The 15,358-nt window shown below is 46.5% G+C and overlaps 1 protein-coding gene across 1 annotated transcript in view; it reads right to left on the reverse strand.

Moving 5' to 3' along the window:
- Positions 1-2,463: 2,463 nt before the first annotated feature.
- LOC104168024 (limbic system-associated membrane protein) overlaps positions 2,464-15,358 on the reverse strand; it is a gene marked incomplete at its 3' end in the record, with an annotated part of 53,936 nt that continues 41,041 nt past the window's right edge. The window contains exon 3 of the mRNA XM_009708461.1: positions 2,464-2,589. Within this exon, the coding sequence (XP_009706763.1) occupies positions 2,464-2,589 (126 nt within the window). The remainder of the gene's footprint in view (positions 2,590-15,358) is intronic.

The following is a 15,358-nucleotide window of genomic DNA, read 5'->3' on the forward strand; positions in this document are numbered from 1 at the left end:
ATTTTAGAAACCTTCACAATGATCTAAAATAGCTCTTTGATGCATAGCAGATGTCTTCAAAACTAGCATAAATGGAGCCAAAATGCCTTACAGTTCTAGAAAAGGGAGATTCCAAGATAAGAAGTGTTTCTAACTGCAGCAGCTCTGGAATAGATTTGGAATTTATATTAATTGTCAACCTCAAGGAAAACATTTAAAAGAAGCCCTTCTGTCCCTCATTTTGGCACAAGAGCCTTATTGGGGTACATGCTGCTGGGGTACAGGCAGACCTGATGTCTGCCTCAAAGCAGTTCCTCTGCACCCATAAAAGATAACAGATGAGTTGAGATGGGGAAAAAGAGAGAAAACAATAAGCAGGGAGACATGGAGGTGACAGACTGGTAGGACTGCCTGCCCTTCATCCCTGTCTCTAGTCGGTCAGGAAGGGGGTGCTTGGCAGGCTTCACTGTAGAAGGGAGGACTGAGGATGGATTGGAAGGGGGTCAATGAGATGGTGCTGAGGGGTGCTGATAAGGCAACATCTCTGAGACACACAGCACAGGAGAAAAAGCGGGGGGGGCGGGAGGGGCATGCTGGAAAACTGAACAACAGACTCCTGAAAAGCGATCCTGGAATCAAAGCGGTGATGGGATTCCCCAGTCCTGTTGCTCACCAAAGGGGATAGTCAGAATGAAGGCTTGCTCTGAGGAGCCTTTTTAAAAGGGAGAAAACAATTTTGTGTTTGATACAATGGAGTAGGTGGTACAACTGGAAAAAACCCACAAAGCACAAACATGCAGCCAAAATGATGAGTCAGGACAAGATTCTTCTTATTACTGCTCTGAACAATGCATCTCATGTGTACCAGGCCTTAGTTTTCAGCAAGATTTAGGCTAATATCCTTGTAACACCCTTAACTTGGACAATGTCAGGCTGTGCTTAAGGAATAGCTAGGGAGTATCTCCTACTTGCATACAAGAAAGAGTTAGATGGAGGACTGAAAGACTGATGCAGCAGTAAGACGGAAGATTTGATATGAAATAAATCTTAAGAGCAGAAATGCCAGAGCTAGAAGATTCTATGTACATAATTAAAGGTGAAAGAAATAGGCTCTGTTTCCCTATATATGCAAATGGCACAGTCATGCTTAGTACTGAAAACAGCAGAGAAGTCAGGTAGTGATGATACCACAGAGGAGTCGTGCTCCCCTCATCAGCTCTGCTCCTCCCACTTCTTCCTGGCAGTATTTCCCCATCTTCCTTCTTTTGGTATTGCAAGAAATTGGCCAGAAATACAAACTGCTTATATCTGGTTTTCATATACATGAAAGCTCAGGACGACTTTGGTTTGGCTGAAGGGATGAGACAGGAAATCTGAGTAACCCCACTCTGAACCACAGGCCCCAAATCCAGGGGCTTCTGGATGCAGCCTTTGGAATGAGCTCTGTTCCAATGTGTCATTCTACCTTTCTCTCTCTCCAACCTTCTTTCTGCAATGCTCTCCCCTCTTCTGGCTGCTAAATTGCAGTAGATAGCTTGACTGTCTGCAGCACATGCAGAAAGCTTATACTCTGCCTACCTCAAACACTTCTTAATCCTTTACATATATGGGAATATCACAGAAGACTATTCATATGGAGCTAATCAATGCTTTCCTCATGCATTTTAGATGAAAGGATATCCAATGTCAAAAGAAATCAGGTAAAGTGTTCTTCTCTCCTCAAAGGACATGAAACAGAGGAAGAGAAACCTCCCGCTTGTTCCCAGCCTACTGATAAATCATTAGGGGGTGGAGGTTTCTTTGCAACCCAAGCTGCTAACCCTGTGGAGCCTGACTACTGAAAGGATATTCTCCTTCGAAGCTTGTCACACCCTTGAGTGTGGAAGGCACAGTTAGACAGCAGAACAAAGATGGTGAGTTCCCCTTTATTCTGTCTCCACCCTGCTCTTCACTCATCTTGCAGATCAAATGCCTTCTTTACTCACCTCACAAGACACAGGAAGACTGTCTGCCAAAGTGGAGAGGAACATGAAATCATCTGTGCCACTGTTTGCCTCTCCCTTTCAAGGCAAATCAGTGGGAAGTAAATTCCATGGTTTTCGGAAAGAACCTCTTCTATGTAATATCTAAACAGAAATCCTTTCCCTTCTTTCTAGCACCAGCAGTGTTTTGTCTCCACCACCATGCTGTGCAATACCAGCAGTAGAGATTGGGACAACTAGATGCAGACCAAAACTAAATAGAATTATAGGTCCAATTCTGCAGACCATCTACTGAAGTAATTCAATTTGTTACCTCGAACAACCTGGTTATTGTGCCTGGGAAATCACACTGCAAAACAAGCTTGCAGTGCATTTAAGACTCTTGCCACTTTTTTACAGCTGCCTGTATTGCTACTAAAATTTTCTATTGATGTTTGAAGAGAAAGAAACTACTGTACAGTCATAAAGCACCCGCACAGTCGAGTCCAGCTGGGTCTCTTACCTGTTGGGGTGAGGTGCCTCCAGGTGATGACAGGCTCAGGACGCCCATTTGCCATGCAAACCAGGGTCACATTGCTGCCCTCATTCACGGTGATGTCCGAGGAGATATTGGAGATCTTTGGTGGAACTGTGAAGACAAAAGTAAGTTAGACCTCATTACTCAGACTTCTGGAGGGCAGCCTGACTCATTAACCTACCCACCTATTAACCAGAGGCAGCCACAGACACATCTCACCAGCTGCACTCCTCATTACTACTTAGGTTTCTGAAATTATATTAGATTAATATGTACCGCTGCTTCAAGGATCTGCATGTAGAAATGGCCTTTGCTGCAACTGCGATGCTTTGTGTTTGGACGGGTTTGGGGGCTTTCATAAAATAACCTCTAAGAACTTGCATGACTGCCCTGAGGCTGCACAGAAGGAGTCGGCAGGCTCCAAGCCCTGTCCCAGCTAATTTTTACACTTCAAACAGTCCCAGGCGCAGTTCTACATCCTCCTGCAGGGTGCCAGGCCTCAAGGCACTGACTCAGAGTGTGTATTAGTTATTGCTAACCCCCACGGGCAGATAGAACCCACGCTGCTAGCCAGGACCTGGCTCTGCTGCTCACGTAACCAAACGCTCACAAGGAACTGAATCGGAGAGCTGTTAAGCTCATTTCTGTTGCAGCTGCCGTGACAAGGTGAGAAGTGGGGATGAGCGCCATGGCTAATGGGAATTTGCTGAGGGAAGGCACAACGGTGACAGCGGGAAGGTTTCTGCAACGTCTTTCAGCCAAGAGGAATCCCCCACGAGCTGCCTGCAGTAGGTAGCTTCTGGATGATTGCACCTCACACAGCACAGCACCAAAAGTATGGTAGGCTCTTTAAAGATTCACAAGACCAGCCATGGCTCAGGCATTCAGGATCCTTAAAGACCTTCCAAGCTAACAGAGTTTGTGTCACAGGACCAAAGTGACCATGCTGGAGTACGGGACTCCAAGCAGACCAGGCTATTGCAGTCTCTCCTCTCTCACATCCATGTCTTGCTTCCAAGCTCCACACCCCAGAGGTGGTAAGGGAGTTTGACTAAAAAGGAATCTTTTAAATTTTTTTCTTTTTAAATATTTTCATCTTCCGAATTTGTGTGTAGCGAGGAATGAAACAACATCATTTTCTGCTTTGCTTACCACAGAGTAAACAGACAGCAGCCTCCCCTTCCCCCTCCTTGGCAGGAGTGGCTGATGGTCCTTTTGAGGCAAAGCTGCCTACGAGCTAGGTGGGGAAAAGGAAATGAAGCTTGAAGAGAGCAACCCGCCACTTCCAGCTGTGTTGCTCAATTCACAGGAATATTGTTTACAAACCCACAGCTCGTTAGCCCCTCTCTGTAGGTCCCAAACTCATGGACAACGCTTCAGCATCTACGACCATGGGATCCCCTTGGAGCAAGAGGGGGTCCTGAGCAGGAACAGGACCCGTTGAACAAGGTGAAGCAGACACGTCTTTGCTGACAGGCTCACTCACCTAGGCAAGGAGGGATTTAACCTAGGCACACTGGGGAAGGATTGCCATAATTTGGGAAGAAGTGACATCACGGAGGGCAGTGAGGAAGCAGCTGGGGGCCAACAGAACACGGAAGGCTTTTGCACCTCCCTTGTGAAAGCAGGACAGCTGAGGGCCCATCTCAAATGCCTGTGCACCAATGCAAGTATCATGGTGAAAAAAGAGGAGGAATTAGATGTTCACGTGGATTCACAGTGCTGTAAACCCATTGGGATGACAGAGCTGTGGTGGGACAGCTCTCAGGAGTGGCAGTGCTGTGCGGGATGGATATAGGCTTTTCAGGAAAGACAGGGTGGAAAGGTGAGGAGATGAGGCGTGCTTTCTGCAAAGGAGTGGTGGGAGTGCACCCAGCTTTGGGCAGTGAACTAGCTGGGAGCTTAGGCGTAAGGATCAGAGGACACCACAGTGTCACCCTCGTTGGTTGGTGTCTGCTACCAACCATTTGATCAAGAAAAGGCAACGGACAAAGACTGCTTTAGACAGATAGAAGAAGCCTCACAATCTCAGTCCCTGCTGAGGGACTTCAATCACCCTGATATTTGCTGGAAGGGTGAAAGTGCTGGGCTCAAGCAGTTCAGGAGATGTGCGGGTCCAACAGTTTCAGCATCAGTTAGTAGTATGCCCTTGCAGCAAAGACCAAGCATCCTGGGTTGTATTAGCAACAGCATAGTCCCATAAGTGGAGGGAAGTGATTATATCCACTTATATGGTGCCTGTTAGACAGCATCTGAAGCACTACATCAGTTTTGGGCTCCCCAGTACAAGGCAGCCACTGACATACCGGAGCAAGTCCGCTGGAGGGTTCCCAAGATGGTCAGAGGGCTACAGCACAAGATGTACAAGGAGAACCTAAGAGAAGAATAGAAGGCTGAGGGGAGATCTTATTGCTGTCTACAAATAGCTCGTGGGAAGGTGCAGAGAAGACAAAGGCAGGCTTCTCTCAGAGGTGCACAGCAAACAGTGCAAAGCAGCAGACGTGAGCTGCAACATGGGGAGAATTCTGACTCAAAATGAGGAAAAAGCTTTTACTCTGGGGAGGTCAAAGACAGGAAAAGGTTCCCCAGAGAGGTGGTAGAAACTCAGTCCCTGGAGATTCGCAAAACTCATCTGGATGAGGCCCTCAGCAACCTGCTCTAACTGGCACCAGGAAGGAAGGAGAAGGGACCTTCAAAGCTGGTTTGCTGCTCAACAGCTAGAATTGATGGCTGATCAGCTCATGGTGAAGGGACCAAAGCAAGGCATGTTGGGGGAATAGTTGACTGCACTAGGGTCCCCTTCCCTGGAGAAAAAGAATTTCAGAGTAGGGACACCTCCCTAGCAGCACAATAGTGGCTAAAGCAAAACATAGCAGAAAATCAACTCCTTCCTCTTAAAGCAAAATCCCCTGACAAGCACAAGCCCTGCTGCATTTTATATCACTGATTCACTGTGAGCCATCGGCAGTGTGTTTGTGCATGTAGGAAGAGGTAGGAGGCAACAGAACAAAACAAAATAAACATTGTTGGAGAATGCTGATGTTGTCAAAGAATTTGATCCCACCATATCGAGGGGTACATGAGAGCTTCACTGACTGCAGATCCAGTTTGTGCCTCCTTTATCACATGCCCATTCTGCACAGCAAATGCCTGGCAGTACAAAACAGCAATCACACAGTGGTCTTGGAAAGTAAGCAAATTCCTTTGCCAGCCAATACCCTGAGACTGCAAAAAGGCCAGCAGAAAGGAAATACCCCAGTTGGGAAATTAAATACCCTGCCTTCTCCAAGGGACACTTGTGACTTCAGGTTTCGCAGCACACAGAAGCAGAGAGGCAGCTTGCAGCACCACGCTGAGATCTGGCTCAGTACGGAGTCGGCAGGACTCAGAAGCACCTTCTCCTTCTCCCTTCTGTCTCGCTGGATGAGGGGAATGCCCTGTCTCACGGCTCAGGACCGACCGACCCATTGCTCCAGCCAGCAGAGCTGCAGGCTGGGAAAGCCCTGCAAGTTCTGCTGCAGAAATCCAAGCTGGTACTCTTACTACAGGGAACAAAGCAACCCGGAGGGCCACCTCAGTCCTCTAGCAGCACAGCTACCTGTAGTACATACTATGTTTCAGATCTGAGACCAACACGCACTGGAGAGGACTGAGAGGCTTACTCTGGGAAAGAACAAGAGAGGCTGCTATTTCTGCAAGAGTTGTGTTCTACCTGCTTGGTCAGGGGACACAAGGATGGTGACTTTGGAGTGTCAGCACAGCTTCTCCGTGGTGTGCTGGCAAACATGGATAAGCACAGCCCAGGAGTAAAACCAGTGGCTAGACCAAATTTGGGGGATTTTATCTTAACCTCAAGGGGTTAACATTTGCATCAGGAAAAAAAGCGCCACACAATAAACAGAGAAGGACTAAGCTCAAGCAGGACTAGCAGATGGAGCTGTAGACCAGTCTGAGGTCTTAGCAGGATGGTACAATGCCACCCAAAATGGCTGAGGAGAGAGCAGTGAAAGCTACTACAGGGCACCAGCAGTATAACTGCAGTTAGGACGTGAGTACCCTGCCACTTTCCAATGCCATCAAGTCATTTTAGTTCGCAGAGGATCAAGTAAACTCAGCAAATAAAAACAGATCTGACCATGCTGACCAAATGCCCAAGAAGAGGAGCATGTGTCCAGATGGTCATATCTGGCTTGCCACTTTTTCAGATGAGGGAGAAAAGGACATCCGAGGCTGAAATCCTGTTAGGAGTATAATGGCTGGTTCCTTTCAGCTGCCACCTTGGTCAGAGAACAAGGAAAAGCTGAGAGGAGGGGGAATAAGGCAGGAAATAATTTCCCTGTGAATTTAAAACCTGGTTTGGCTTTGTCTGCTTAGAATCGAACCCCAGCTACCACTAAAAATGACTGGATCTTAGTGGACAGTAATTTCACTCGGATAAAAAGTCAGAGACTTTTAATTTTCAGGGTGTCAAGCCCACATGTTAAAATGCCAAAACTGTCAGCACCAGGAACAGTTAGCATTGCCTCCCTGGCACTTGTCATTACTTTGCACACACCTTTTTAGGACAGTCTTAAAATGAGAAGCTTTGACCTTATTATTTTTTCCCCATATGTGAGCTATGTTATGTTTTTACTGTTCCCAGACTGCTAGAAGAAGGATTGCCAAGAATAAAACCTCCTGGAACCAGGATCTTCTGGGTCTCGCAGCCTCCTTCTGCCCAGCTACTTCTTGTTGACCCTCAACTGGAAAACTCTTTTGTGTCTGGCCTCTCTGAACCACTAGCATACGCAAAACCACAGCCTGCAGACCCACCACAGGGGAAGCACTACAGCTAAACGGCACTTTCAGGTGTTTTCATATTCAGCTTAACAACTTGTCCCTTGAGGGCAGACCAGGCTGCCGCTGGACACTTCCAGCTCCAGGGACCACGGGAAAGCACTGCCAGGCTCTCTGGTACTGCTGGAAAAGATAGAATTGCCAGATTTTTTTCCTCCCTTTGAGCATAAATATAATATGGGGTAACCATTACCCTGTGCTTAGGATCCCCCTGGATGGGGTGGGGAGCAGAGACTGACGTGAAAGGAAGCACAGTGTAGTGCCCCCCTGCTCCGTCCCTGGAGAGGTAGGATGCCCTACCCATGCCAGGGACAGATTCTGGAAAGATGGAAATGAGCTCTGAGAAGAATGGCTTGAAACTCACGTATTTGTTTCTTCCCCATTTCACATCTACAGGAGAAGCCTGATGCCAGCTCAGCATCTCATCTTAAATGTCACTGACAGTAAATAACAAACCCCAAAGTAACCAGTAGTCATTCTCCTTCAGAAGCTTGCACTGGAAGAGCAGGGGCCCTGTAAGGCAGGAGCGGGGCAAGGGCAGAGATTCCGTAGGGTGCCCTGGGCTGGGAAAGCTGGGGGGGGCTACAGGGCAGGAGAGGTGCAAGGGCAGAGCTGGTGCAGGAATTCAAGTCCCAGCCAAGGCGCAGTTACAGAGCTAGGTGGGACAGGCTTGCAGAGAACCTGCTTGCACCAAGCCTGTTCCAGTTAATTGCCATCAATCCTTCACTTTCATGACAAATGCAACTCACATTAATTTAAATAATAAGAAAGACTGAGACATGAAAAATAGAGCACACTCCCCCAGTGCAATCACTGTTGCTCTCGAGATGAAAGCAAGTGATTTGTTTCCACAGAACATTACCGTGTCTCAAAAACACCCGCTACAGCAGTTATTACAAACCAGGGGACGCATATGGGAGGCAGCAAGGAAACCACAAACAAGAGAACACGCAAACATCTGCTGTTGTTATCCTTGCTTTTTATGACCAAAACCCTTCAGAGCTCAAAACTCCTCCTGAGATATTACCTGGGATTGTGTGGGCGGGCTGGATCAGCTTTATCATTCAAGGCTATGGAAGTAGGCAAGGAGCGGTGCTAGACCCCTGATCTAGTAAATGAGTCAGCCCAATGGTTAAGCAATGTGAGTTCATGTCCAGGAGGCCAGCTCCTGAGTACCTTTCCAGGAGTGCAATGGGAGATGGAACAAGAAAGCATCAAGGCCACCTTTGCTGAAGGGTATAAACAGCAACACTTCTTGAGGCCTTTTCCTAACTTAGTTTATACTAGAACTGGCCATGCCACAGCTCCCAGACAGTTCAAAGACCTGACTTTTGATCAGAGCATCTAGACACAGCACAGGCACAAAGTGGCAGGAATGGGAACCACTGTTTAGTACAAGTGATACGCAAGGAGTACTTACAGGCATGGGGCAGCAGTTTCTGGCTCCTGCATTGGTTACACTCCACTTTCATGATGCTTCACCCAAGACCTCAGCACAGGAGGAGGGTGGGTTTGCGAGACAAGGGCAGGAAGCACAGGACTAGGAACTCGAATCGGGTATGGTAGGATGGAAAACGCGAACAGAGGGACGCAGACACCTAGTTGGAAGATGACTCTGAGCCCTGTAAACACGCTCACATGAAGTTCCCAGTCAGATGGTCTGACTGCTTCCTCTGGGCAAACAGAGCTTTGCATAAGACCCTTAGATGCAGTCTTATGCCATGGGGCAGCTACTCCTCAATCTGAAATTACAAGACTGCTTAACAGTCAGGTATTTTGTCAGCAAGTCACAAAATACATTAAGAAAAAAGAAGAGCTTTTATTCCCACGCTACAGGCCTAAGATACAGCAAAAGCTATTTAATCCCTCCAAGACACAGAAGCAAACAGTCCTGAAAATTCCTAAGAAAGCCCATAAGCTCCATTTAAGTGCTCTAACTGCTTGTCCCAAGAAGGGCACCTTGGATACAAATGGAGAAAGCCACCACAACCCCTTCCATATATCCTCATTAGTTAGTTAGTTGCTTCCTCCAGCCTATTTACCTTCCACTCTATTGGCAAGTACGACCCGCATCTGTTGGAGAAAATTAAGACTCCCACCCACTAATCCACAGGAGCCCCTGGCTTTTAGGGCAAAAAGAAAACATCAGGACTTCTCTCCAAAGTCAAAGGAACTTTGCAGCCACGAAAGCCCTCTGCAGGTGCCTATCAATTAGCCTGGAGAGTTCTCATTTCCTTGCCCCCAGCTCCCAATTAACAGCACTTTGCAACAAACACAAAGACGCTAATAAGCCCAAGGCAGAGGTAGGGGGGACGCTGACCATCATATGGCCTTTGAATGCTTTAGAGCTGCCACCTTGCTCACCACAATTAGGGGTCCTTTCCTGGGGCAATTAATTGACAGCAAATTGGCCTCATTAGTCATTGTTTAGTTAAAGTGTTTAGTGAGGAGAGAGGGCCTGAAGAAGGGGCTGAGCTGCTAAACACAACTAAATGGTTTAATTTCCCTCTTATGTGTGCAGCAGGCTAATCACAGCTCTTTACAGCCTTAACAAGAAACAGCTTGTTGCTGCTTAGGTCCGCAAAGGGAGCAAGCTGAGGGCTGGAAAGTAAAATCCAGACACCCTTTAGGATGTGGCATGCTAATGTTTCTGAAGCACTTCGCAGATGAAATGCGACATGAGACCCAAGATGGGTTTTTTTATGGTCTGCAGCCGCAGCCAGAGGGAGACGAAGCTGTCATCAGGGCAGGAGGGCAGAGAGTGAAGTTGTGGAACTTCATTAAAGAGAGCGGACTCCGAAACATCCTTCTGACCTTCTGTTCTGCTAGGCTTGTTTTACCCTGCCACTGCCTCTCTCAGCATTAAAGCTTCTGGTGAAGTAGATTTGTTTCTTAATGTCCTGGGAACCAAAAATCACTCAAAATACACTACAATGTTTTTACAATGTGCAAAAATTGCTTCTTTCTATTGTCAGAAAGGGGGTGCCTTGCCACATCCAGCCCCGGTGGCCTTTAGGAAAGGGTCTATCCCAGCCAGAGCATGGAAACCGCTTAGGAGATCTGAGTTCCCATCCCGTGTGTGCCCCACACTGCCCTGCCCCAGCACGGCAGATCTCCATCCGAGCATCGCTGCTGATGCCAAGAGAGGCCGGGCTGAAGGAGGCACAGGGGCTGCTAGCTTGGGCCTTGCATCTTGGCGAGCTTTCCCCATGGTGTAGCTAAGCCTCACCCACTGAGACGCCATGCAGGAAATTATTTAAATCCAGATGGGGACTGCATGTATTGCACTGACTGGGAGCAAAGAGGCAGACAGGATGCTGTAAATCAAAGCCATGTGGAAAGCCCTCCCAGTTTGCTGAGCTGGGCAGTATGTCAGAGCTCACTGCATTTGAGAATAAGAGCTGACAAGCCAAACCATTTTGTCCAAAGGAAGGCTCTGCCTCATCCAATATACAGTTAAGTGGCTGGACTATTTTCCGCATAAAATTGCATGGGAAACACTTCCAGTTTCTTAGCAGAGAGTAGCATGGAGTGTAAACCTGTTGGACTGTGCCATCCATGAGCTGTTGGAAAACTCAGCACAGAACTGGGCTCATTCCCACTGGTTTTATTTTTTTAAAAAACTTGTCTCCATGAAATTTTCAGAAGAGAAATTATTTCACTTCCTGACTGATAGAGAAACCGAGAAAAAAAATAGTTTAAGTCTCAAGCCAACCTTGGTTTTCAGCGCACTAAGGTGACGTTGTGGGACAGGGATAAAAGCAGTCTTACTCCAGCACCTCAGCTTTAAACTCAGATGCCAGCCTTTCACCCTAAAGCAGTTCCAGCTCCAAGCCTGAGACCCAGCCTTGGCCCAGTGCTCAATGTATTTCACCCACAGCTGGCTTTGTGGTGTCCCCCCACCAAGCCCAAGGTCACGAACCCGCATTTGTGGACCCTGATGCAGCCCAGGAGAGCCAGTTCTCAGTTGCATGCTTAGCATGTAAACAAAAGCACCAAGCACAAGGCAGGCATATGCCAGATATCACCAGATTTGGACCTCTGGATATGAAGTATTGGTTCTTTGCTACAAAACTTCTTTCTCTTTTCTATTAACATATGAAATTTATGCCAGGACTGCAGTGATCCGCTTATCTGTGGTTCATCTCTTTAAAAAGACAGCTCTGTGCATTTGCCATTCATGTTGCTCTGTTTCTTTCTGCTTGTAAAACTGACTGCAAGCACTTTATGGCTAACCCTCCTAGAGAGCCCTGCTGTGAAAACACAGCCTTCTTCACAGGACATGTGTAAACAACAACAGAAGTGCTTGCCACGCTAATCCCCAGGGATTAACCCTTGGAATGCTGCCTAATCCCAAACACTTTAAGGACTGCAGATGTACACAGCTTTTGGTCTTTGCTTCAAGTGTGTTTATATATTCCCTTAAACCATTTTTTAAATCTGGGAAATATTTACTTATGGGACTGAAACAATATATAATCTTTTCTTCTGCAGATATAATTAGCCATTCTGGAAGAGAAATTCTGTGAGAAAAGTTGTCCTTAGTGTCCAGGTCCTCCAAAGACATGTCTGAGAATTTTAGTAAGGAAAACTTTTCCACAGAAACCTTAAGCATGTTGGATGTACATGGTATGCAGCTGAGTTCTAATACGCAGCCTTTCTAGGGCTTGATTCAGAGCCCAGGGAGCTCCCTCTTTGATGTTAATGGCCTTTGGACAAATTCTTATACAGCAAGAATAGGTGATGGCTTCAAGGAAGTGTTGCAGCCGGAACAGGGATGCTTTATTAGCCAGTGGAGAGAAAAAAGCAAGATTATTTTTTTCAATGAAGTCCCAGCAGTCCTTGGCTCTTGCCTGTTAACTCTTTCTTTGGGAAGCAGACCAGGGAGCACAGGCCAGCTAGGAGAAGAAAGCACAGAGAAAAGTCTGTGTCATTACAGGGCAAGAGGTACAGGTTCAGAAAGGGTTTCTATACGTTAGGAAGATGACTGGGATTTTCCTGATTAGGCAAGCAGGGGAGGAAGTTAATTTCAGCTAACACCCCACTCTGGATGAAGATGGGGTTGTCCATCATAGCTTTACATGGAGGAGAAACAGAGCCAAATTTTTTGTTTGTTTGTTTTCAGACCTTATGCTGTTGATTATGCTCAGCTCACTAGGGACAGACTGTACAACCAACAGAATAGCCTTCGTGAACCACCTGATGGACATCCACTCACAGGCTGAAAAGAAACGGCAGCTCTCTCCAAACCCTGTTCTCAGATTCCTTTGGCTGCCCACGGTTTATTCCACAGCCTCTGTGATAAGCCACAGGGTGGTGAATACAATGCTCTAAGTGTCTTGTGTGTACCACATACCCAAGGATCTGGCTCAGTTTCAACTGAGACAGTCAGCTTCTCAGTAACAAGCCTCTCACTCAAATCAAAGGCATGTGGTACATGTAAAACATCTTTTATTAGTGGGCTTTCCTTCCTTACACATTGAAATGAGCAAAACGGAGCAGGACAGCTTGCTATAACCACCTTTCAGGACTGCTTTCAGGCTTCGAGGGGAGCAGAAAGCTAGCGTACCATTTTGGAAATGATGGTTTTGCTTCATGTCAAAAGTATAAAGAAAAAAGTTAATAATCCCATACTTGGAATTTACGTGCTTTGGATAAAACTCACTTTTGTGTTAAATGCACAGATTTGGAGAAGAGTGTAAAGTACTGTACACTGTCCTTGATCTGTAACTCTCCAACTCATGGCCTAGGACAGCTGTCTGGTAAGAAAACATTGCTGTTTCCCCAGCAAGGGGATTCACTTTGTCCAATTCAGCAAGTGACAGACAATCCATAACACAAGCCACCATAGCTGCTTCACCGAGCAGTCAGATCAGCAATCAGAAGATTAATGTCTTAGCAGAGAGCAGCTGCCTCTTCTGATGCCAAAAGCCCCACCAAAAACATTTCAAGCAAAAATGAACCTGAAATAAATCCCCATCTCCAAAAAATCACAAATTTTGAGCAAGAAAAAGACTGAAAGTGCAACTCCACAGTTTTTCAGCTTGGGCTGCTCAGCACATTCCTGCATTGTCACTATTGCTGGATCCACAGATGGTGGCCTTCCCCAGTACGCGCAGTTATGAAATGCCAGCTGTGAGACCTTCAATTGTTAGCTATTGTTGAGCTTGGTGATAGCTGCAGCAGCATATTTTCTAAAGGCCAGGGTGTTATCATCAGCCATCCGAGAAGGGAAAGCCAAAGAGTTCAAGGCAAAGAATTCCTTCTGTCAGAAATGCTCATCCACACAAGCCTGATCCAGCAGAAAAGAGGAAAAAACAAATACAGTGCTCCTGAAGTAAAGGTGTCTTCGAACTAAGTAAGCAGCTGGCTAAAGCTGAGACAGGATTGTGGTGATCACCTTCCCACAAACCAACCGAGAGCCAAGGTTTCCTGGGAAGGAGAGTCCCTGCTGTCCGAGGTTCCCTGCCAAAAGGCAGCGCTCTGTTTTGGTTCAGCCACGTGCAGCAGCACCTTGATGTCTTGGAAGTTTCCCACTGTTTCCTTTCCCAAGCTTTGCTGTGTGGTAAAGATATGCTGTATATGTGCAGACAACCACAAGGGAAGGGAGGGATGGATTCCAAGAGCTTTGCTCTGTAAACACATTGCTGGTGCCATTTCAATTAAAGGAGAATCTCTCCCAGACTGTCAGGCATATTTATTGTAGCCTGCAGCTTTATCAAGACACATAAAAACACTGGCCGTCTCTCTTCCCCCAGTGGGGTTCAGGTCTGCCTTCTTCAAAACTGACAATTTTTTTTCTGGTCTCTCAGTGTTAGCAAACTGAGGTAATTAGCACATTATATGCTAGGATTGCAGAGAAATGCAGGGGACAAGAGTCTCGGGTACTCAATTTCCACTGGAGCTGAGCAGGATTACCCACCCAAATTGTTCTGAGAGGCCGGGAGTAAGCTGGCTGTCAGACGCCCAAGGTTACCTATAAATGCAGGTGTCTACAAGAAAGAAGCAGCAAAATTTTGTAAGAAGTTTCAGAATAGTGAGTATCAAACTGAGAAGAAATAGGTAGACATTGTCCATTCAGGAGGATGAGGTTACATCTGGAAAAGGTTGCCAGCACCTTTATGTTGAGTGGGACAACAGCCTTAGAGACAACTTTCGTCTAAGGTTCTGCAAGCAAATACTCCCCACCCCAGAAATTCAGTGCTACTGGCTGGAGAGCAAGAATGAGGTGATCTCCCTGGCTGATCAACAAAGAACAGTAATAAAAAATGGCAAATACTTCCACCACAGCAAGGGATCAAAAACTAAGTCCAATAGAAAACATAAGCCATGTCTCTCTTCTGTAAGAGCACATCCACGTCTGAGCACTTGTAGTATCACAGTTAGCAGGGTAAGCAACACTACCAAAAAAAGACTTTGTGAAGGACTCGGTAGGTCTGGTCCTCCATGTTCAGCAATTGTTCTGCTACATGCTTGCGCTATAACCTTGAGTAAGTCACTCCACCTTTCTAAGGCTTAGCTCCCCTTCCCACTCTTAAGGAACTACTGTGTGCAAGTGTATGGCATCCCTAGTAACTGGTACCTGACTGGTGTCACAAGAGGTATGGTGCCTTACCATCTATAGCTCCAACAGGTGAGTAGGAAGAGCAGGGGAGGAATATCTGCAACGCCTCAGACTGTTAAAGGGAGTTCCTTATGAGGAAGGATGCTGCGAAGTTTCTTGACACAGCAAAAAGGGCAAATCCAAGGAAGACCTATCCACAGGCAGATGAAACAGGCCTGATTCTTCACTGCTGGTATAAAGTAAAGATAAAATACTCTTTTACATGAAAGGGAATGCAAAGGAGGAGAAAATCAGCCCTGCAGTTCATAAACCCAAGGGAAAAAGTAGGACCCACAAAACATTGTGCAAACTGAAAAGGAACATAAGTGTAATCAATATAGTTAGGGATACTGATGGATGATAGGGATACACTCATACACTTTCCGTTCTGATGGCCGTGATACACTGAAGTCTGCAAAAATGATTTCCTTAAAAGTACAA

The sequence above is a fragment of the Cariama cristata genome, unplaced genomic scaffold, assembly GCF_000690535.1.
Source record: "Cariama cristata isolate BGI_N322 unplaced genomic scaffold, ASM69053v1 scaffold20069, whole genome shotgun sequence".
Taxonomy (NCBI): domain Eukaryota; kingdom Metazoa; phylum Chordata; class Aves; order Cariamiformes; family Cariamidae; genus Cariama; species Cariama cristata.